The following is a 23,625-nucleotide window of genomic DNA, read 5'->3' on the forward strand; positions in this document are numbered from 1 at the left end:
GCCTACTTATGCAATTAACTGCCATATTTGTTGGTGGCTAATTCGCATATTTCCCTGATTAGCCTATGGGAAGTGTAGCAAAGGTATGGTCAATTACCATGTTTGTCTATTATTAGATAGGATACTTCTATGTCTACCTTCCCAGTCTTTATAGTATGGTTGCCATTCCTTTTTACTTTTACATATGTTATAAACCTCATAATGTATTTTTGCTACTTTTATTTAAACAATTGTCTTAAAAGAATTTAAATACTAGGAAAAAAACTTACATATGTACCCATGTAGTTATCATTTCCAGTGATCTTCATTCCTTTGTGTAGATTATTTCCATCTGGTACCAGTTTCCGTCTGCCTGAAAGATATCCTTTAACATTTCTTGTAGTAAAGATCTGCTGCTAATGAATTATTCCAGTTTTTATATGCCTAAAATGTCTCAATTTTACCTTTGTTATTGAAAGATATTTTTGTTAGTTATAGAATCCTAGATTGACAAGTTTTTTTTTCTTTCCTAGAGTAACATTTTAAAGATGTTACTCTATTATCTTATCACTTATGTTGCTTCCAACAACAGATCTGATGTCCTATATGTGTCCTCTCTATATTTAACAAGTCTTTTTTTCTGTGTCACTGTTTTTGAGCTATTTTTTAGTTATGTATGCCTTGATATAGTTTTCTTCATATTTTTTATGCTTAAAGTCATTGAGCTTCTTGGAACTGTGTGTTTATTGTTTTCAGTAAGTTTGGTAAGTTTTAGATCATTATATCTTCAAATATTTTTTTCTCTTCTTCCATCTCTCCTTTCAGTCATTCTGATTAATCATATATTAGGCTGCTTGAAGTTGTCCTAGCACAGATGTTCCACCCACTGATGCTCTTTTCATTTTCTTTTCTTTTTTTTATTCTTTTTTTCTATGTTTCATTTTGAACAATTTCTATTGCTGTGCCTTTAATTTTACTAATCTTCTGCTATATGTACTCTGCTATTAATCACATCTAGTGTAGTTTTCATCTCAGGCATTATCTTTTTCATCTCTAGAAATTTGATTTAGGTCTTTTTTGTATATCTTTCCTATCTCTTAACTTTATATTGAGTAAAATATGCATAACATAAAATTTACCATTTTGACCATTTTAAATGTACAATTTAATGGCATTAAGTACATTTGAATATTGTGCAACCATCTCCAGAACTTCCCATCATCCCAAACTAAAACTCTATACCCATTAAATACTAATTCCTCTTCTCCCTCCAGCTCCTAGCAACCACTGTTTTCTCCTTTCTGTCTCTATGAATTTGGCTACTCTAGTGGAATCACACAATACTTGTCCTTTTGTGTCTTATTTTAGTTAGCATAATGTCTTCAAGATTTACCCACATTGTGATGTATCCAAATTTTACTCCTTTTAAAGGCTTAATATTTCATTGTATGTGTATATCAAAATATATATATATTTTCATCCACCAATGGACATTCAGGTTGTTTACACCTTTTGCTTATTGGGGATAATGCTGCTGTGAACATTGGTGTACAAATATCTGTTCAAGTTTCTGCTTTCAGTTATTTTGGGTATATACCTGGGAGCGAAATTGCGGGATCCTGTGGTAATTCTATGTTTACTTTTTTGAGGAACCACCATATAGTTTACTAGAGTGGCTATACCATTTTACATTCCCACCAGCAATGCATAAAAGTTCCAGTTTCTCTATATCCTTGTCAATACTTATTGTTTTCTGCTTTTTATAATATCATCCTAGTGAATGTTCTTGTGGGTTTGATTTGCATTAGTGATTAGTGATGTTGAGCATCTTTTCATATGCCTATTAGCCATTTGTATATCTTCTTTGGAGTAATATTTATTCAAGTCCTTTGCCCAATTTTTTAACAATATATTTTATTGATTTTTTACAGAGAGGAAGGGAGAGGAATAGAGAGTTAGAAACATAAATGAGAGAGAAACATCAATCAGCTGCCTCCTGCACACCTCCCACTGAGGATGTGCCCACAACCAAGGTACATGACCTTGACCGGAACCGAACCTGGGACCTTTCAGTCTGCAGGCCAACGCTCTATCCACTGAGCCAAACCAGTTGGGGCTGCCCAATTTTTAATTGAGTTTTTTGTTATTGAGTTGTAGAAGTTCTTTATATATCCTGAATATTAATCCTTTATCAGATGCATGATTTGCAGAATATTTTGTCCCTTTGTGGGTTGCCTGTTCATTCTGTTAGTAGTGTCCTTGGATATAATTTTGATGAAGCCCATTTCTATTTCTTTTGTTGCCTGTGCTTTTGGTGTCATATCTGGTAAATCATTGCCAAGCCAATGTCATGAAGCTTTTCCCCTGTGTTCTTCTAAGAATTTTATAGTTTTAGATATTACACTTAAATCTTTGATCTATTTTGAATTCATTTTTGTATGTGGTATAAGGTAAAGGTCCGACTTTTTATATATATATATATTTTTTTATTGATTTCAGAGAGGAAGGGAAAGGGAGAGAGAGATAGAAACATCAATAATGAGAATCATTGATTGGCTGCCTCCTGTACACCCCCTACTGGGGATCAAGTCCACCACCTGGGCATGTGCCCCAATCAGGAATCGAATCTTGACCTCCTGGTTCATAGGTCAACACTCAACCACTGAGCCACACCAGCCAGGCCCAACTTTACTCTTTTCTATGTAGAAATCCAGTTTTCCCAGCACAATTTGTTGAAAAGATTGTCCTTTCCCCATTGAATGGTTTTGGCACCTTTGTCAAAAAATCATTTGACCATATATGTGAGGCTCAATTTAACTTTTTTAAGATGTGGAACGCAGTAATAACTTTTAATGTTTTTATGTGCTCATTTTAACCTCTGTTTCAGTTGTGGGTTGGTGTTTATTGCTTATTTCCTCATTGTGAATTATGTTGCTTGGAACTTTATAGGACTGACAATCTTTTATTATCCAGATGTTGTGAGTTTTACCTGTTAGGTGCTGAATGTTTTTGTAATCCTATAAACCCCCTTGAGCTTTGTTCTGGGACAGTTAAGTTACTGGAAATAGTTTGATCTTTTTGAGTCTTGCTCATAAGATTTTTTAAGGCAATTTCAGAACAGTGCTTATTCTAGGGTTAGTTATTGGCCAATACTGAGACTTTTCTAAGTATTCTCCTCAATGCCCCCATGATATTGTCCCCAGTGCCATGGCTGGTGGGAATAGAGACTATTCTATTCCCTTTCATCTTTCCTGATGGTTCTTGACCTGGCCTCAGGTAGTTTCCCCACAGGCTTGTGCCATTCAGTTTTCTGCTGAATATTCAAGGAGACCCCCTGCAGCTCTCCAGGAGTTTCTCTGCAGCTCTCGTTCATTCTCTGGCATTTTGTCCTAGGAACTCATTGCTGTGGTCTACCTGAACTCTCTGCACTGTCTCCTCAACTCAGTGCACTGGCTCCACTTCAGTCCCCCATCCTTATGCTACAGCCTGAAAACTCCCTTAGGGCAGTAAGCTAGGGCAATCATAGGGCTTTCCTTGCTTGTTTACCTGCCTGGGATCACTGTCCTTTTTGGTCAATGTCCAGAGCCTGGAAAACCACTATTTCATGTATTTGGTCTGTTTTTTTTCTGGTTGCTTCAGGTGGAAGGATAAATATGATCCCTGTAATTCCAGCTTGGCTAAAAAGAGAAGTCTCTACTGCCAGCTTTTCCACCTGTAAGATCACAGGGTGTCTGAGAAGGACTGTATGAGTTCTGTTAAGTCAAAGGGTCACTCACACTAGGTGCTCAGTCAGTTATTCCCTCCTCACTCACCAAAAGTGAGTCTAAAGGGCCTGACTCCCAAGAATCTTAGCTTGGCAATGACTTGGCTGGACTTAAGGAGCTGTCTAAGACAGTGATGGCGAACCTATGACACGCGTGGAACTCATTTTTTTTGGTTGATTTTTCTTTGTTAAATGGCATTTAAATATATAAAATAAATATCAAAAGTATAAATCTTTGTTTTACTATGGTTGCACATATCAAAAATTTTCTATATGTGACACGGCACCAGAGTTAAGTTAGGGTTTTTCAAAATGCTGACACGCCGAGCTCAAAAGGGTCGCCATCACTGCTCTAAGACCAGAAGCCTTGGACCTATGCTAGCCAGAAGCCAGTACCCTCTAACCCAGAGTACCATTACAGCATGAAAGTGCCATCTTGGGGGACCCATAGAAAGGCCGAATTATGACTGTGAGCTCCTAGAGATGATGGTCCTAGTTATCCCACTAGACATTGTGGGCACACATCCATTTCACCGATGCTTGGTCCAAGCAAGTCATGGAAATAGTGTCCATGCTCCCTCTCACCAATAACTGATTCAAGAATAGACATGTTACCCTGTTCTAGCCAGTTACATACAAGATCTTGAAAGTCTAGAGTGGCTTCTGGGAAAGGTTCCCTTCATTTTAAGGGTGTCATGGGAAGACAAATCAGCCTTCTCTGGAGCTGCCATATCCCAAAGTGCCCCTTGGAGCTATTGCCACCATCTTGCTACCAACCTGAGAGTGGAACCAACAGAAAGGATGGCGGAGCAGAGAAGAAGGCCCAAGTCCTGGAAGACATCATTGAGCTGCTGAATCAAACAGCCCATCTTACCTCTGGATGTTCAGGTAAGAAAAAAAAAATGCTTTAAGTCAAAGTTAAAGCTTCTGTTAGATGCAACCAAAAGTATTGTAACTGAGCCAGCCACCTGGAGAGCTGGAGATCTTATGTGGAGGGGAAGGCATCTTAAAGGGATTTTTCCTCCCTTTAAGGAATCCCAAGTTCTTGAGAGCTGTCAAAAGACATGTCCAAGGCCACACTGCAGAATCGGGAGCTCACAGGTCCATCGGCCTTCCAGCGGGTGCCTGCTCCACCACAGCCCACGCCCTTGAGATCCTTAGTCAGCTCTGATGCTGGGGGCCTCAAAGTTCACCGACCCAAGTCAATATTTAGTTCGCCAGGGCAAGCAGATACCAGACTTCCTTTAATTTTTGTGCTGAAATCATGTCCGTGGAGCAAAATATCAAAGTCCCCCAAGCTGTAATCAGCACAGTTACAGGTGGCAACTAGTTGCTATCTATAGTTTCTGGACATATTTTTCTGATTGAAAAGAACTTGTTCAAAGGTCCTTCCCAGGCCAATAGAACAGGGCTGATCTCTTAGAACAGAGGTGAGCACAGCCCTGGTGTCAGAGGCTTGTGTTTGCTCTTCACACCGAAGCAGGAAGCCCCTCCTCGCCATCCTGGAAGCACGTGGAAGCCAAGTGGCCATCTCTCAGTAGAAGGGACTGGAAGGGGCCCAAAGACATCACTTCAACTCCAGAGACTGCCTGGAAAAGAGTTGCCTCGGGCCATACAGAGTTCCTATCTCTACAGATAGTTTTCTCCTTGCCCACCTGGAAGACCCTCCTGAACCTTGAAGAATTCATTCCACAGAGTTTCTGAGCCCCCCACTGTGCTGGATGATATTCTAGGTCAGTAGTCGGCAAACTCATTAGTCAACTGAGCCAAATATCATCAGTACAACAATTGAAATTTCTTTTGAGAGCCAAATTTTTTAAACTTAAACTATATAGGTAGGTACATTGTTATTAACTTAATTAGGGTACTCCTAAGGCTTAGGAAGAGCCACACTCAAGGGGCCAAAGAGCCGCATGTGGCTCTCGAGCCGTAGTTTGCCGACCATGGTTCTAGGTGAACACCCTCACATAGAATAGCGTCCAGCAGTGAATAAAAACAAAGTCCCCGTGAGTGTAGAGAAAAGGGCAGATATATAAATAAATACACAATATAATGTCAGATGGTTGTAAGTCTAATAATAAAGCCCAAATCAGAGAAAGGGGAAGGAGAGTGATGGTGTTTTTTTAGAAAGGGTGGTCAGGAAAGGCTTCCCTGAAGAGATGAAATTGCAATAGATGAGCTTAGACCTTAATGAATCGAGAAGCCTGCCATGCAAATATCTAGAAAAGGTTCCAAGTGGAGGGAAGAGCAAGCAAGGTCTTAAGACAGGTTTGAAGACTAGCAGAAGGCTGGTGTCACTGGAAGGAGGAAAAGCATGGGAAATAAAATTGGAGGGATGGCGAGGTCAGATCATGAGCGTCTTACAGACCATGAGAAGCATGTTGTCTTTTCCTCTTGCATCCAGTCAGACCCCTTGGAGGGTTTGGAGCAGAGAAAGGACATGGCCCAACACATGGTTTAGAGGGCCACTTTGGCTGCTATATCTTTGTAAGCACCTGGTACATAGTAGGTGCTCACTAAATGTCAGCAGTTATCACTGTTTTCAGCCTCATTGGACTCTTGAGCTCACTGAGGGCAGAGACCTGAATAGAGTTGTCTTGTGTCCCCAGTGCCCAGTACAGAGGCGGTGCTACAAGGTATGGATAAAAAAATGAGTGACTCTGGACCTGAATGAGTGAGCAAGCAGGAGTGGGTTCTGAGAATGAAACTCGTGCTCCAGAAGTGTGGCTGGGACACACACTTGCCGAGGCCAGGCTCAGTGTGAAGGCAGCATGCCACTGGTCATGCAGCAGAAAGATCAGGTAAGCACTTGTTTTGGTAAGCACCATTGTCTTGGGCCTAAGGACATACAGGATTCAGCTTGGCCTAAATTTGGGCTGCAGGAACCAAAGTCCATCTACCCACCAGGTAGGTTCAGGGCAGGCAGGATTGCCAGGACGCTTTGAGGCTCACCCTGGGAGCATCAAGGACGGGTATTTGGCACAAGAGAAACCTAGAGGGTACAACCCACACAGGGACTGGTGTCCAATATTAAGGTACTAGGTGTCCTTGGGAGGCGGCTGAGGTTGTTGTGGGCTAGGGCAGTCATGGAGAGCTTCCTGGAAGATGGACAAGATGCAAACTGAAGATACTACAGAGCTGGTATGTCTCCCCTTGCCTCCAGCTGCCCTGCGAGCTCTCCCACCTCCAAACCGCATTTGACCCTCTAGCCATGAGATAAAACCTGAGTTTTTGCACTCAGTTTCTACTTCCAGAAAATGGCCTTAACCTACTCATCTAGCCTGCCTCTCCCAAACAGCCACACTCAGGGCCCTGAACACATCATGCATTGCCCTATCTCAGTGCCTTTGGTCATGCTGTTGACTGTCAGGAGTTCCCTTCTCCTGCCCCACTTTCTAAACTACTGCCCATTCTTAAAAGCCCAGCTTTAGTGTCTGATTTCAGAGGGGTCTCCACCCTGTGACCACACACATCACACACAGTTGGGGTGAGCTGTATGCCAAGCTGGACTTTAGTTGGGTTCTATCTCTTTGAGATGACCATTATGTGCCAGTTAGGCCTCTTGTCCCAGGGTAATTATTAGTAATGTCCCTTTCACTCCCAGATGTGTTCCAGCTAAATGACAAATTATAAGGTCACCCTTCATTGCCCCCACTTTTCTCTGCCCTACTGAAATCCTTGGGTAAGAACCATGTTGACAGAGCCCAGCATAACACTCTGACACATCTGAATAGTCATTCACTCACACAGTAATTTTTGAGGTGCACGTGGGGCAAAGCAGCAGACAGGGATGGGGCTAATCATGGCTGACAGCTGCGGGTTGTTCAGGAAGGTGGTGACCCAGAAGCCAGGAATATTCTGGATGAAGAAGCTCCTAAGGGCGAGGTGCATGCGCCCAAACCTGCGCTCAAGCTGCAGATAGGCCCAGTCGGCCTGGGCACTCATGGCCTCCAGCTCCCATTGGGTGGCCTCCAGTGGGTCCATAACTGGGCCATCAAGGTTTAGGGGTACCGGTCCTTCCTGCGCCTCCGTCCTTACCTCCAGCTTCTCTGCCACCTGCTGCTCTTGCACCTCCCAATCAGCCTCCTCCAAGAAGATGGCGCCCTCCTCAATAATCACTTCCTCCGCCTTCCCGCCCCGCTTCAGCACGAGCCCCCCACCCCTCTGCGCCACAGGTTTTTGCGGCCTCACTCCCAACAAGACCGTTTTCCAGGTTACGATCAGTCGCTGCGGAGACCGCTTCCCGGCTCCCAGGACCTGGCGAGGTGGTCCCGGGGCGGCTGCGAGTCTGGGTGCCCGCATTCGCCGGCTTCTCGCGCCCGAGCCGCCAAGGCCAGGCGCGAGCCCCTGTTCTTGTGCCGGGCCGGGCGGCAGGCGCGCGGTGGTTTCCAGGACTTCCGCACCCTCCTCCGCCTTCACCTGCGGAAACCTCTGGCCTGAAGGGGCTCGGGGGGCTCGGGCAACACAGGGGACTCCTGGAGAGTGGTGGCTGGCGGAACGTGTGGTCTCCAACTCCCTGGCGCGCTCAGCCACCTCGCGCGCTCTTATTGGGATGTGATTCGCTAGGGTCGCCCGGCTGCTGGAGGGGGGGGTGGGGTGGGGAGGAAGAGACAGAGGAGGGTAGGCTGGGGTCGCGAGGGGCCAGGCCTGGCGGAGGAGCAGGGAACTTCGCGGTGGGGATGAAACATCAGGTGCCAGACAGAACTGGCCGCGTATTAGTAGGGCGCTGGTGGTGAAGTGCGGGGGTGTACCAAGCAAGGAGCAACTCGGAGTAAGCATCAGGGGTCAAGCCCAACCCCCGGTTATAGACAGAATCTTCCATCACAGCTACCAGGCCAGGCGATTACCGTTCCCGCCATCTGCGGTGGGCAGGTGCGAGTCTCCAGGTGCCCTCAGTCCTCTGCGGCTTTGGGGCAGCTTTGCACTGGATAAATTACTAGGGTGTATGCAGAGGGGCTCAAGAGGTATCCCTTGCAACCAAACTGCGTGCTGCAGTTGACAGTAATTGACAATTGACGAGCACATGGAGGTGCTCAAACTATGCGAAGAAAGGAGAAACAAGGTCAGAGTAAAAGGTTCTGGGGCAAGGGAGGGTCTCAAGTACTGCCAACCAGGGAGCAAGTGGCATCTGCCTGGTTTCCTCCCCACCAGCTGGGCCCTTCTGGGCCAGTAGGCTGAAAGGTAGACAATTTGACTTAGACTCTGGGGCTACCCCTCCGCTCTGTACCAAACATTTCACAAATGTGAACTCGAGTCTGAAGTGCAGGGTGTGTCTGTGCTTTAATAGGTTAAGACAGTGGTCGGCAAACTCATTAGTCAACAGAGCCAAATATCAACAGTACAACGAATGAAATTTCTTTTGAGAGCCAAATTTTTTAAACTTAAACTATATAGGTAGGTACATTGTTATTAACTTAATTAGGGTACTCCTAAGCTGGCCTTTGCTAAAAACGTCCTCAATCTGATTGAGGTACGTTCGCTGAGGTCGACCCCTTCCAACTCTCCCATCCACACTCGTCTTGTATACTTGTTTTGTCTATCTCCTTTCCAAAAACCGACTTCTGCGCATGGGCCACAAAGTTTCAATCGCATTGTATGTGCACGCCCACACGTGGTATTTTGTGGAAGAGCCACACTCAAGGGGCCAAAGAGCCGCATGTGGCTCTCGAGCCTCGATTTGCCGACCACTGGGTTAAGAGATTGGATGGACCAGTCCCTGAAGCCCTGATCCTACAAATGCATGTGTTCCTGTGGTCTTGGCTTCAAAACTTGTAGCCTGTGGAGGTCAGTATACCTATGTCCCTGTTTTGCCTTGAATTTTTGCCACCTCCTCCAGAAAGCCTTCATCCTCCCCTGGCGCAATGGATAAGATAGTCTGAGCCCACAGGCCCATCCTGGGGCACAAACTCCCTAAGAGGGCAAGGTGGATTTCATTGGGGCGCTAGCCAGAGATCTGACCCATTGAGATGGACAGTGAACATTTGTCAAGTGGAAGGCCAAAGAGATGAAGGGCCAGCCCACTGCCCTTTTTACACAAAACACCTGTTACACACATTAATACTTGTTAATGCCCCTTGGACTCCTGGGTTGGACTCCAGAGTTGCACTGCTTGGCTAAGGACACTCGCTCCAGACCACAGAAAAGCAAACTCAGTCTGAGCCCTGGATGGGAGGATTTCAGCACAAGTGATGGGACCCAGGATAGTGATAACTACCTTTATTAGCGACTGGCCAAGCCATGTCAGCCTCTCAACAGTTTGTCTGAACCTAATGGATCGGCACAAGTGAGCAAGGTCAGGTCCTAGCTCTGTTACTTACCAGTTGTGCACCGAGCAGTGGATAACATTTTTCTTGGACAACCAGTATCCATTCATTCTTCATAATAGTACCCCAAATTTCCTCTGAGAAACACATTTTCCCGTCGTCACTGGCTTTTGGTGACTGGTTTGGGGATGGCACAGAATCCCATCAAGGCCAATAAGACAGGAGATGCTTCCTGGGGTTTTTGTGAATAAAAGGACTCCCTTTCTCTTCCTGGTCAGCACTGTGTGAGAATAACAGGTCTGGAATCATAGCAGCATTCTACTCCTACACAAAGGGACAAGCCACTTCGTAGGCCCTGAGGATGCAGTCACAACTGCGCAAGATAGGGCAGAAAGAAATGAGAATGCTCAGACCAACCTTCTGAACTGCTGGATCAATCCTAACCTAAAGAGTAATCTACATCTGGCGTTTTCAGTTTCATGAAATTTCATTAAGCCAATTTGATTTTCCTGACCTTTGCATCCAAGATTAAGTGATAAATGATGCCACTTACCTCAAAGGCACCCTAGATCTTTTATTTCAAATTGCAAAGTTTCTAGGTGCCAAAGTGTAGATCATTCCTGTCTGTTCTATACTCATCATCTCCTTAGATGCTTAGATGTGTGGAGGTTCCAATTCTCCCCCCAGGCTCTCTCCAGCCCTTTCCCAATCAGACAGGTTCACAACTTCCAAACACATCATTCAGAAGTTTTTAATAAACAACTTCATTATAAAAACTTTTTTTTGAAAATGTAATTCTGTAAAACATTGAAAATCTACTTTAACAAAGATATGCCCTGTGCATTTTCTAATGGCACTTATATTTTACAATTAAAAACCTTGTTTTATATAAAGCCAAAAATACTCCAAGAGGTTATTCACTGTGTTTACAAAGTGCTAGAAGGTTTTTGTCTTGTATCTTTCTCTTTAAATAATCTGGCATTACGAAAGAGAGGCTCCAAAGCCTTGACCACTGGGAGGGAGGGGGGCGTATGAGAAGAAGTGGTGTTTCAGGAGCTCTAGTGCCAAATATGCAGAGGGGGAGATGTGCATGTGGGGAGAATCGGCTAAGAAAATCAGCTTATATCTAAAGAAATTGGAATAGAATACTTCTTCCAAACACCTCAACAGAGGCACTAGATTATGGTGACTCCTTCTCCTGTCAGAACCACAACACCCTCTTCCCTAGCCACAGCCCCTACTCTCCAGTGGTGAAGGTCACAGCCAATTCCTTCCACAGCAGGTTCAGAGTTCCAGGAGAGGCCAGGCTGGGGTCCCAGAGGAATCTGGATTTTTCTGGCCAACACCTGCCTAAGGCAAAGTTTATTACATAAATATCCTTGTTAAAAGCAAAATATTGATCCTGTACAATATAAATTGTTTAAAAAAAAATCGTGTTTACAAACAGCTCCTAGATAAAGAGGGGAGGTGGACAGAGGGGTGGAAAAAACAACTACCAAAAAGAAGGGGTGGATTTAAAGGGCTACTAGGGGAAAGTTTAGGGTAGTAGGAGAATTTCAACTTAGGACAATATCTACGAGCAAAAAAAGTAATCACACCTGCTTCCTAGATTTCCATTAACAAAATGCCATTTGTAAAAGGTTGGGGTTGGGGGGGGGACTCATTGGTGCTCCTTTCCCTCTCACCTCTTGAGATGTACACAGATCCTTGGTGCTGACCGAGTTGGCATGCTATCCTCTGGCCCCCAGGACTGCACTCAACGGTGACCAGCTACTGTACAGGGTGGGAGGTGTCTGCCCCCAATCAGGGAAGCTCATCGCTGACAGAAGTTAGAGGAGATGGTGGGGAAAGGGGGCATTACCCCTTTTTCCTGGTCCCTGTTTGGTCTCTGCCACATGCCCCTCAGGCTTTCATGGCCTCAGTAAGGGTACTGAAGTGGGTTTGGTACTGAGTGTAGGATAAAGCTATTCTTATCCTTTGAACAACCAGGTCAATAAGGCTTTTTTTTTTTTTTTTTAATTATGTAAAGGAAGGTTTAAGGAACAGCTAGGTGGCTATGGTCAAAAAAAAGAAAAAAGGTAAAGGCAGATGTTCCTCTGCATTTGCAAAGTTCACAGTGATAGGGAAATTCCTTGTAGGTGGTGAGGGCACTGAAGGAAGAGGAAAGGGAGCAGGAGGGAAAGAAGGGGAGGAGGCAAGGCTCCAATTACAAGGTTTTAAATAGTTGCTCTGCCTGTCCTATGAGTTTCCCAGTATCACTAATGGCGGAGAGGATTCAAGGAAGGGACAGGAAAGAGCAGGCAGAAAGGAGGGGTCTCCCCTAACAGCCTGAGTCTATATTCTGTGGCCAGAGGCCCGTTTTCCTCTGTAAAGGAAGGGTGCAGGGAAGGTGGTAAAGGGTTACTGGGTCTAGTGATGAAGACCAGAGACAAGGAGAATGGCAGCACCGAGTCCTGCTTGGATCCTCACATACCATTTCCTGTAATACGAGTCCCAATAACATGCACAGCATGCAGGAGGTGGCTGCGTACCAAGGTGGACGCTTTTTTAAAATAAACCTTAATCAGTCCCTGGGACTCACTGAAACTAATTTTTAGAAGCAAATTACCTAGTCTGATTCCAACCTTGCCAGATATTTATATCTGGTTTTATTTTTTGAAGGTATCCCAAGATACCCTGCCTAAATCAAAACATGCTTAGTCACTCCACATTGCTTCCAATCAACGGCTAGAGAGCTACATTTTAAGGCTTTCACCTCAAACAAAGAGTACTGGCCTGGGCTGAAGCAGAAGCCTGGGTCTTGGACCTGCTCAGTTTCTGATGATAAACCAAAGTTATCTAGACGGAAGGGGAAGAGGGGGAGGACTGGGAGGAGGCTGAGGCAGTTCCTCGGTAGTTTGTCCTGAAATCCTAGTGGAGAAGCCAGCATGAGGCACCTGCCATGAGAAGTGCCCAGAAACTGCTGGCTGCATCTGTAGGAGTTAACAGTAAAGAGGTAGAAGTGTGTTTCTGAATCAGAGTGGAGGTATCTCAGGAGGGTCCCACATTGGTGGTCCCTGAGCTATCTCCCTTCCATGAGTGGGAAGAGTGCCCATGCAGAACTGAGATGAAGCAGGGATGGGGTTCGGCTGGGCAAGGGCTGTGCTGTCTGTGGCAGAGCGCCCCACAAGTCAGAAGAACTAATCATTTGTTGCAAGTAATCTTGCTGAGTATTGGGGGCAAAACTGAGGGGGGCCACAAGAGGAAGGTGGAAGTTCTTTGATGGAGAGCAGAAAAGCCTATGTACAGTGGCCCTGAGTCCAAGGGAACTGCAAAGTAGAGGAGAGAGGAGGGACATTGTGGGTAAGAAAAGTTTGGTGTGGGAAGCAATGATGCACCCATAGGTTAGGACTCAACTATCTGCCCGGTCCTAACTTTCTGAAAACTCCTCTTCCTACAGTTCCACAACTTCCTGGAAAAGGGACAGTTAGGAGACAAATGAGGGGTTCACACCCTCTCCTTTGCTATTCACACCAGCCTAGAACCGAAGCCCCTCCTTCTAAGACTCATGATAACAGCTCATGATGCTCAGGGTAGGGGTTAGGGGATGGGGAGGTGATGGAAGTGGGCATGCCTTTTATTTCTTCCCCTCCCCAGTTCAAGAGGAGAATGAGGGGGTCATGATGTATACTTGGAGAAAAGTAGAATTGCAGACCTGTGAGAAAACTGCTCCAATCTTCTTGCCTGTCTCCTGAAGACACTGCTGAGGAAGGCAGGAACAGATACAGTCATGGAAGATGGCAGAGACTGAAGCAGTCCAAAGTCAGTTTATTTCCCCACAGGGGAAAAATATGACCTCAAGTGAAGAGAAGTCAGCGAGACCCGACTCCGCCTTGTAAACAGGGCTCCAGTTAACACCAGGTACCAAAAGGTCCCAGCTGGTGCCAACTGGAATGGACTGGTGGGAATGAATTCACGGTGTGTAAACAATGTTCACTGCAATCATTCTAAGGCTAACAGCTCGGCAAGGGAGGTGAAATGGTGTGTCTGAAGCGACTGTGTAAACAGTACCGTTGCTGGACAACACTGACTGAAAATGGAGGTGCTGGTACAGGAGGGATGGGATGATGGGGAGAATAGAGGCCTTCTCTCCTGCCCGCTGGTTGGAAGCAGGTGATGGAGCCAAGTGACGCTCTGCCATCAGGGCCTGACCAACGGTGTGGGGTCTGCAGGTTGGGACCAGAAGGCGGCTTCTTCGGCTATTTTTCTCGAGGTCATCCAAAGTGAAACCCTGTGTCTCCAACAGGTCACCCCTTCTCCAAAGAGAATGAGGTTCTGACACTTTGGAGAAAGAGAGGACTAAGTGTGGCTCCCGATTCAGATAAAAAAAAAAAAAAAGTAAAAATACCTGAAGTCCTATAGTATGTGATCTTTTCATGGGGGTGGGGCTCAAAGTTCCTCTTGGAACTGATCCTGGAGCCTGAGCCCCCAAACCAAGTGCTCCATACAGATACTGGATTTTTTCTGTTTGAACCCAGCTCTGAAAGCTCAGCTGCCTTTATGGGGGATACAGATAGGATGGGTACTGAAGCGCCCTGACAGAGTTCAAGACTGAGCTGAGGGCCTCCTTGGGGGCTACTGGAATGCCTGGTGGAAACGAGGCAGGGTGGTGGTGCTCAGGCCAGAGGTGAAAACAGGAGGCAAGGAGTGCAGAGGCCCGAAGTTCAGAGGTCCCCCAGCTCCTGGGGAATCTTGAGGCTGAGCTTGCAATGTGGTGAGCAGGGGCTGTGCCTCAGCCTGGGAGTAGCCCATGACCAGGCCTCCTGTGGCCCCAGGAGGGTTACAAGAGGGCAGGTTGAGTGGAAGAAAGCCCAGTAGGTGGGAGAAGTCCACATTAGCAGCGCAGAGGGCCTCAGAGAGGTTGGCGGGGCTCTTGGTGAGCAGTGCTTCATCTAGGAGGGCCGCAGCTGCCGCCGGCTGAGGTGAGGCAGGCTGGGGTTCTGCGGATGAAAGAGACAGGCTTCCAGGAAGTTCCGCCATAAAACTATCCACCTCCACTTTGGGCAATTTGTCGGGCAAGTATGAGGTAGATCCAAGCTGGTATTTTGGAGGAAGCTGAGCTGGAGAAGAGATAGGTGAAGATTCCAGAGGATAGCTCATACCCATGGGCAGCGTGTTGTGCACCAGGGAGTGTGGCATGCCTGCACTGGGCATGGGAGGGATGTGGGCGCCATACATGCCCATGGGTAACATACTAGGGAAGGCCTTGGCCCCCATCATGTCCCGAGAGGCCATGCACAGCACTGGGCTCAGCTCTTCCTTCACACTGACTGTGGAACCGCAGCTGAGTAGGCCTAACATGTCCACTGGCTCTGTCTTAATTTTGAGCAGCTCCTGCGAGTGGCTCTTCTTGACATGCCGTGTCAGGTGGTCCTTGCGGCCAAACCGCTGGGCACAGTACTGGCATAGGAAGTCCTTTCGGCCTGTGTGCACCACCAGGTGCCTCCGCACATCCTTACGAGTATAGAAGCGCCGGTCACAGTGGTCACAGGGATGCTTCTTTTCCTTGGCACCCCCTGCTACCCGGCGTGAGTGGGCCTTCAGGTGCTCTAGCAGGGCCTGGGTACTCTCAAAGGTCTGCAAGCACACCTTACAGCTGAGGTCACCGTTGCTAGCGGCATGCATGGCCAGATGGCGCCGGTAGCCCAGCTTCGTATTGTAATTCTTACCGCACTCGGAACAGTGAAGAGCCTCTTTGTTGGGGTCGTGGGTCTGCAGGTGGTTCCGGAGATGGTCCTTGCGGTGAAACATCTTATCACAGTACATGCACTGGTGTGGTTTTTGGGCTGAGTGGGTAGCCATGTGCCTGGGATAGGGATGGAGGAAAAGAAGGACGAGATCACAAGGGCTGGCCAGACAACTGAGGTGCCCATTATCAGGGAACTAGATATAAAAATTATGATAGGGCCATGCAATGGAATGGATGGAATACCACGCCAACTATATTCTAGATATCTTTGCCCACCTGAAGAATCAAATATAGGGTGGGGGGCAAAAGTAGGGTTACAGTTGTCTGTCTGAAAAACAATACAATAATTAATAAATAATAATACAATAAACTATTTCATGTACTCACACTATAAACCTACTTTGCCCCACCCTGTATATACTATTTTCTTTCAGCCTTGTATATTTAGTAGCAAAACATCAGGAACAACCTAAATGTTCATCAATAGGGGATTGGTTAAATAAATTATAATAAATTCATAAAATAACTCAACTTTTAAAAATGAGGCAGCTTTCCATGTACCCACAGGGAAAAGCTCCTAAAATACAGTAAATGGGGAAAAGCAAGGAGACAGAAGACTGCATATAGACAGGCACTATGCATACAAAAAGAGGGAAATATGTATAAGTTTGCTTATATGTGTTTAAAATATTTCTAGAAGGATATAAAAGAAACTTCCTATCAACACTGGTTGCCTTTGGGGAGAAGACACATGCAGCTTATGGGTGTGATGGAGCATTTTCATTGTATCTTTTAGTACCTTTCGAATTATGTGAATGTATTTCCTTTTTAATAAATTATATTTAAAATTTTTTAAATGACACAATAAAGGGAAAATGAAGTTTAGATATACTTCCTGATCTGGGGCTGAGTCAAAAAAGGAAGTTCAATATAATGTATGCAATACAATCCCTTGTGAAAATACAAAGGGATACATGTTTGAATGCCTCAGCAAGGACACATAAGAAACTGACCCTCCCCCTCACCTCTCCGGGTGCCTTTGGGGAGAATAGTGACTTCAAATGTGAGGACCATTCATTTTTCACTGCATGCCCATTTGTACCATTTAAATTGTTTGCCATGTAAACCAGCAACATATTTTAAATGTTTTCATGGTACAGCAGTGTCCATTGGTTTACCTGCTCCCTGCTGGCTGGAAAACAGCTCAGAGTCTAGGAATTACAATCCAGAGCTCCATAATACATTCAGAATCAACTCAGCAAGACTTTTAGGGCCCACCATTTGCTAGGCCCAGTGTGAGCTGGGTCATTAACCTTGTTCCCCATAAGAGGCTGAAAGCATAGAGCAGTCCCACCCACCAGTAAGTGGCAGAAACTACATTTAAACACAGACCTTCTTGAGAACTGGGCTCACTCAGGAATGCCACCACTGTCTCTAGTATGGCACCCAGTGATCTTTTCTACCTAAAGAGCATCAAACCTGCCCATTCCTCTCATGCTCACATGTATGAGGATTACTATTGACCTCCTATGACATAACTGACATGATAATAGATGAGAAATGCTGAGTGACCCACAGCCCACTTCCCTCATTTGGCAAGTGAAGAAACTGAAGCTCAAAGAGGTTCAGTGACTCACCCAAGATCACACAATAGGTGGAGTCAGAGGTCATGCTTCCTGGACTAGGACCTTTCTTACAGCCTCCCACTGTCACCTAGACTGTCACTAAGACGGTTTTAGAGGAGAACATTTGAACTCACACTCCCCAGCATATATCATCACTTTGGTTCAAATAAACACATAAAACTTCTGAAAAAAAAAGATGGTCTAAAGGACAGCTCCAACTGGAGTCTACCTAAGACATAGGAGCACACAGAATCAAAGCATTCCTGAGGCCCACAGAACTGTCATGAGGGCAATTCTGGGCCCCTACTACCCTGTTACCTGTTTTAGCTCCTTCCTATCAACTGTTTTCCAGAGAAGGAACTGAGGCTTTCTGTGGTCATCTAGTTCATATATTTACTTATTTGCTCTCTGTCTACATTAAGACAGTAAACTCAAGGAGGGCCAGCACTCCCATCTATCTGTGTCTGGTATATACCAGGAGCTCAATCAATCATGATAGATGAATAGATAAAAAACTGCACCAGGCAGCTTATCTCATTTATAAAGGGCATGTTCATGTTACGCTAATAGAAAAGCAAAGATAAAATCAAAATTGCTTTTAGCTGGCCCCTTTCTCTTCAAAGCTGCTCTTCTTACATTCAATTTCACTTCAGCAGGGGTTCTTGGGCTTACAAGTTTCAGGAAAGCCACCGACCCAGAGGACACCAGGGACTCTACAGACACAGAAGTAATCATTTGGATGGTTTAGTAGAAGAGGCACTGTAGTACCTAAGAAGCTGTGTGACCTTGGGTAAGTTACTTCCCCACTCTGAGCCTCCACTTTAAAATTTATAGACTGGATCACAGCATCTCCTTTACCTTCTAAGTTCTAAGATGGATTCCTAATTTCTGGCTAAGATTTTCACTGTTACCTTATAGGAGTGGGGAAACTGGTATAGAAAAAAATGTTCAATCTAGTTTGTTCATGGCTATCTGATATTGAACCCAACATATTCTAGTGTTTGAATAAAAAAACACCACCATTATTTTTTAGTGAGTGACCCCAAATGGTTGGAATTCAGGGCACATTTATGAGACAAATTAACCTCTACTCTTCTGCCACATGCAGTGGAGTCTCTGGCTTTGTCCTCCGGGAACCTCAGGACAGGAAGAGGTATGGGAGTGTCACCTACCTATACAGCTTATACTTGGAGGCAAAAGACTTGCCACAGTGCAGCTGAGGGCAGCTATATGGTCTCTGCTCTGGATGGGGAAGGCTGTGAGGCCTCAGCTTCTCCCCATTTGAGAAGGGTGTCCCCGAGATTTCACATTGGCACTTCACTTGACTCTCCGCCTCCCGGCCCCGAGGCCTGGGAACTATTTTCCAGCCCACTTCCTCCTCCTGCTTTGCATCTTGAATCCAGGGGGGGACGCTGGTGAAAAATGTGGTCATGGCAAGGCTAATGGCGAAGGGCCATGTTACTCAGAAAGCCTCCCCATCGGCTTCACACAGGCTCTCTGCTCTGTCACAGCTTCCGACGCAGCCTTCAGAAAACAATCTCTTCACCTGAAATATCAGAACATCTGTGTTAGGGAGCCAAATACCATGGAAATATGGGTTCTGGAGACAAACAGAACCCCGTTCCAATCCTGGCCCTTCCAAATACTTCCCTGAACTGTTTCCTCATATACAAAATAAGCTTAGTAATCTCTTAACTCATAAGAATGTTTTGAAGATTAAATGAGATAATATAAAACATTCAGCAAAGGCTGGGAACCTAATAAATGCTTAGTGGTAACCATTATTCATTAGTACCACCTAGGCTACTGGAAACAAGATAATCTGAGGAAATAAAAGCCCTAAACTCCAAACTTTCTCTTCTAATTTCTCTTTCACATCCTTTCCATTAAACTTAGAGATTGCAGCATATCCTCTTCCTCCTCTTTACCCTAACTCCCCCTCACCCACTACTTTCCACAATTCTCCTACTCATGGAGGTGTTAAGGAGCAATAAAATGCCCAAAAGGCAACAGAAAAGAAGGAAAAGCCTTTACTTAGGAAATTTACACCCAGAAAAGTCAGCCCCTGTGACAGATTTTGTTTTGTTTTGTTTTAAATATGCCTCCTGCATGCCCCCTACTGGGGATCAAGCCCACAACCTGAGCATGTGCTCTGACGGGGAATCGAACTGGGGACCTCTTGGTCCATGGGACGAAGCTCAATCCATTGAGCCACACCAGCCGGGCCAGATGTGTTTCTTAGCAGCACATCAACATCAAGAGATTCTATCTGAGGAGGCAACAGCACACTCAGCATTTCCACTAAACCAGTGCTGGTCCCATCCTGCCCTCCACTGCTTCTCTGAGTCTTTTTGTCTCAGGCCCAGACCATGCTTCTTTAACAAAGCCTGTCCAATACCCCAAGTTGCTGAGTGGCCCCTCTTACAGGTCTTCATAGTGCACATTCATTTCTCCATTACGAGCAGGTTAACAACATACTTGCATTAGAACTTAGTCTCCTCCTCCAAACTGATTCTTTGAGGGCTCAGATCATCTCTTTCATCTCCATACACCTAGCACCTAGAAAAGGACCCTCAACTTTCTTTTAGGTGAGTAAGTTAATCATTGAATATAAGTTGATTCTCATAGGCTTAACTTAGGCTCAGGAAGTTCTGGTTTAAACTGGGTTATAGCACTTCCAAAGTGTGGAGCCATTACCCTGAAGTACGATCCTTTCTTTTATTGAGTAGAAGGGGTAGGGACTGGGGAGGGGAGAGGCTGGAGCAGGTGTCAGTACTTCTTTCCTGACATCAACTCAGAGGAAGAGGATAGGAGTTACCAAACTGACTCTCAAAAGGGGACAACAGATCCACATTCACACTCACAAGCTCATCACAGAGTACCAATTGCAATGCAATTTGCTGCAACAGGGATTCTCTTTGAAGAGGTCATGCCAAAATATGGTCATGAGACCTTTCCATGTGAAGGGAGCAGAGATGGTATCTGGGGGTTGTCCACGAGAATCTGGGGAGGGCTCCAACCATACACTAGCTGTGAGCCACAGAATGCTTGCTCAGCTCATTAGCAACTGCTGCTCACAGTGACCATTCATCCAACAGACTGGCCTTGAACGAGAGGATAGGATCAGCGGGTTCATGCCCCAGAGAGCTTTGCTCATCATTAACATGAGCTATGTATGTCCTGTTCCGAAACCATTCCACTTGTTGAAGAAACGTTGCAATGTAATATGATAAACATTTCCTCATCATGAGTGGAGATTTGCCTAGAATGATCTGCACAAAGGTGGCTGCACTTTGCATGAATCACATGCTGGTGAGGTATAGGTAGCACCAAAAACTAGTCCCACTTGAGCCTTCGAGTCAAGGCATATTTACCTGCTTCATTATAAACCTCAAAGGTCCCTGATGTCCTGCTTTCATTGTTTAAGTATCCTCCTTCTTCACAAGGGTGGAATTACCTGTTTATAATACCAGCGATTACTATGCACCTTGGAATTGAGTAGGAAGCTCAAGTTTGAATGTCTAATTTGGAGGGGATTTCCTTTACCTTCAAAGTCAAATTCTGCTTCCTCTTGATATCTGAAATCATGCACCTCAACCTCTGGAAAGTTGGGAATGGCAGCCAGAGGGAAGCAAGTTGTACCATCCTGGCTAATGTGAGAGGGGAGCCTAGCCCTGGAAATTCCGCACAAACTCAGAAAGAGAACAGTACATCCCCCACCTCCCACACGTCCACCTCATCTGTTCTCCTGAACAAGCACAAACAAGACACAGCCATTTAGTATGAGTAATGGGCTTCTAGGAAACAGGCTCATGAGGTTGTACTCACAGAACCAAAGGAGGAAGCCAGCAGCCATGTGCTTGCCTTGATCTGCATTTAATGGGGCTATGGCTTTAAAAAGAAAACAGCCAACACCCTGATCCTACTCACCCTAGCTTTTAAAAAGGCACAGCGGAAGTCCTTACCTACAGTCATGGAAAAGCTGCTGGATGACCAAAGCTGCTAGTGTTACCTTAAGGAGTCCTTTTGGGAATCTAGTCTCTCTCCCTCTGTCCTTTGTCTGCAAACTCCACTCCTCCAGAAAGAATCCTGAGCTTTTCTCACATCAGGCCTACTCCTTCAGTTCTTCCTTGGCAAAACTGTCAAAGAATTCTGCTTCCCTTTCAAAGCTGCTCTTCTGGTCTCACATGCTAACTTTAACTACAGAGAAGCTGACAGAACCTGTTCCCATAAAACAAACACAATCACTCCCAGTTACTGGTATAACTCAGTATATTTTCATCCTAAGATTCCTTCTGGCACCTGATCTGAAGAGGGAGGGAGTGTGGAAAGAACCTTGGACTTGCTATCAGAAGAGCTGCCACTCACTGGCTGTGAAACTATGGGCAGGTTATTTTGTTTCTCTGAACCTCCGTTTCCTCAATTTCTAAGATAGAGATTTATTGAGAACATTTGAGATCTTGCTTCCCGACCTCAGTCTGGCTGAAATAAATGGTTATAAAAATTTCTTTTAATAAAATCGAGATTTATTATCCTTAACTATAATATTCTCATGGAGGATTAAGTGAAATAATACTCCTGAAAGCATCTGACCTATAAAATGTGTGACTACGCGCAGTGTCATCTCTGACATCTAATTTGTGTCTGCCTCTTTTCCACATGGGGCCTGGGTAGGACTACTGTTTCCCCTCCCCTTTAATGTTACTTTTCAGACCTCAGCTTCCTTCCCTTCCCAACATCTCCCCAGAAGGCAACCTTCCCCTTTTCCCCTCACAATTAACCCTCAGTCATCCCCTCTCACCAGTCCCTCTTTACTTTACCTTCCTGGGCCAGATTCTCTCACTTTGGGCATCTCTTCTATTATTGAGTCTCTGTACCACAAATACAAGTGCCTGCTAAACACTCTGCATGGCCCCCTTTGGAAGCTGAAAGGAGACCGATTGCTCCCCAGCCTGTCTGTCCTCTGCTGTGAGCCATCATACCCGCTGCCTTCTGATGAAACTACTTTTTATGATGTTACATCATCTCTATAGAAACTGTGTTCTTTCTCCATTATTAGCCTGTTTCCTCATCTGTAGAGCTAAAAATACTAACCCCACAGGCTTGTTTTAAGGATTATGTGAGTCAGGTATGCAAAAAGCTCAGCACAGAGCCTCTCTGGCAGTAAGCACCCAACAAAAGGCAGCTATTATCTTTGCCTTTGTATTGAGTTGCCTGTTCCCACCTTCGGCTGCCGCACTAGAATTCTCCCAACCCTCTCAAACGCTGTGGAGAAACAGCCCTCCTGCAGCAAGGAAAGGGTTAACCTCTAAGTGTTCTTAACTAGAGAGACCCACAGAGGATTAACAGCTCCACTTCAGTGACTACCCTAAAATAGCTTTTATCCCTCCTGCCTAAGAGCTACTTGGGGATCTGAAGAACTCAATTCAACACCTGCCGAGGAGGAAACACACCCTGGAACCCATTCCTTGGGGTGGATAGAATCTTCCCTTAAGCAGAACCCAAAATAGCAACTGGGAAATTATAAATAGACTTAAAGAGGGGAAAAAAAACACCCAACAACACAGATCCTGACCTGGGCACCAGAAATGAATCCAAAAGACACACTGGCTGGCTGGGAAACAGTGGGAGCAGAGAACGAGCAGAGCTGCCCCCGCACTCGCGCTCTCGCACACACTGGGGAGCGGTGGGAGAGTTAAATGACAGAGGCCGGGAGTCTCGGCGCCTTGCATCATCCATTCCAGCAGACACCCGACTGGATGAGCAGGGCTTGGGTCCACTCCGGGGCTGCCAGTCCTGTCAGTTCGGACGGGCCCTCTCTCGGGTCCCTCTGCCTCGCTCTGTCCTTCATCCCCGCTGCCTCCCACTCCCGAGGAAGCCTGGAGGAAAGGGCTGTCGCTCACTGCGGCCCCGTTTTCACCAAGAGGAGAGCTGATTAGATGCCCACCCCCACCCCGTCCCAATCTGCTGACCTTACCTGGGGGAGGGGGGGGGTCAGAAACCCAAGGCCAGCCTCTATCACAGCCCTCAACTGACAGATGGAAAAACACACAAGCCAGAGACAAGCCGCGCGGGCAGGTGAAGGCACCCCCAGCGCCCCCGCGCCAGTTGTCCCCATGTCGTCCACCTTACAGGTCCCTCCCCCACCAGGCTGGGCCACAGCGGGGGGCTGGCACTGCAGGGACCCGCTTGGCTCCCCGGCAGCTTCTGGAGTCTAGAAGGTTTCATTCCCCTGGAGCTGGGCGGGGGGGAGAAGGGGGGATGGCT

General features: G+C 46.0%; 2 protein-coding genes across 5 annotated transcripts in view; one reads left to right on the top strand and one right to left on the bottom strand.

Annotated features, from left to right (window-relative positions):
• Positions 1–9,943: 9,943 nt before the first annotated feature.
• On the bottom strand, positions 9,944–22,952 carry PLAGL2 (PLAG1 like zinc finger 2). Of its 4 annotated transcripts, none has more exons than XR_002829458.1 (3): positions 18,531–19,040; positions 13,700–15,850; positions 9,944–10,378 (listed from the first exon to the last, which is right to left on the bottom strand). XR_002829458.1 is itself a non-coding variant. In XM_023754359.1 (3 exons), exons 2-3 carry the CDS (start codon positions 18,788–18,790, stop codon positions 14,620–14,622), a joined length of 1,491 nt encoding a protein of 496 aa, XP_023610127.1. In that variant the 5' UTR covers positions 18,791–18,904; positions 22,934–22,952; the 3' UTR covers positions 10,732–14,619. The 4 variants fall into 4 exon arrangements, 3 of the variants coding, with proteins under 3 accessions (XP_023610127.1, XP_023610128.1, XP_006089461.1); XM_023754359.1 differs by lacking the exon at positions 9,944–10,378 and adding an exon at positions 22,934–22,952 and having other exon boundaries at positions 10,732–15,850; positions 18,531–18,904; XM_023754360.1 differs by lacking the exon at positions 9,944–10,378 and adding an exon at positions 22,179–22,481 and having other exon boundaries at positions 10,732–15,850; positions 18,531–18,904.
• A 522-nt stretch (positions 22,953–23,474) lies between these two features.
• Positions 23,475–23,625, top strand: part of POFUT1 (protein O-fucosyltransferase 1) — a 23,307-nt gene continuing 23,156 nt past the window's right edge. The window contains exon 1 of the mRNA XM_006089561.3: positions 23,475–23,492. Within this exon, the coding sequence (XP_006089623.1) occupies positions 23,475–23,492 (18 nt within the window). The remainder of the gene's footprint in view (positions 23,493–23,625) is intronic.

Source organism: Myotis lucifugus, unplaced genomic scaffold (genome assembly GCF_000147115.1).
Source record: "Myotis lucifugus unplaced genomic scaffold, Myoluc2.0 scaffold_60, whole genome shotgun sequence".
Taxonomy (NCBI): Eukaryota; Metazoa; Chordata; class Mammalia; order Chiroptera; family Vespertilionidae; genus Myotis; species Myotis lucifugus.

Excerpts from the sequence above, each read along its gene's own strand:
- PLAGL2 (XM_023754359.1), bottom strand. The coding sequence starts at position 18,790 with ATGACCACATTTTTCACCAGCGTCCCCCCCTGGATTCAAGATGCAAAG. Across the intron at positions 15,851-18,530 it reads TCCAAGTATAAGCTGTATAG|GCACATGGCTACCCACTCAG; the intron begins GTAGGTGACACT and ends TCCCTATCCCAG.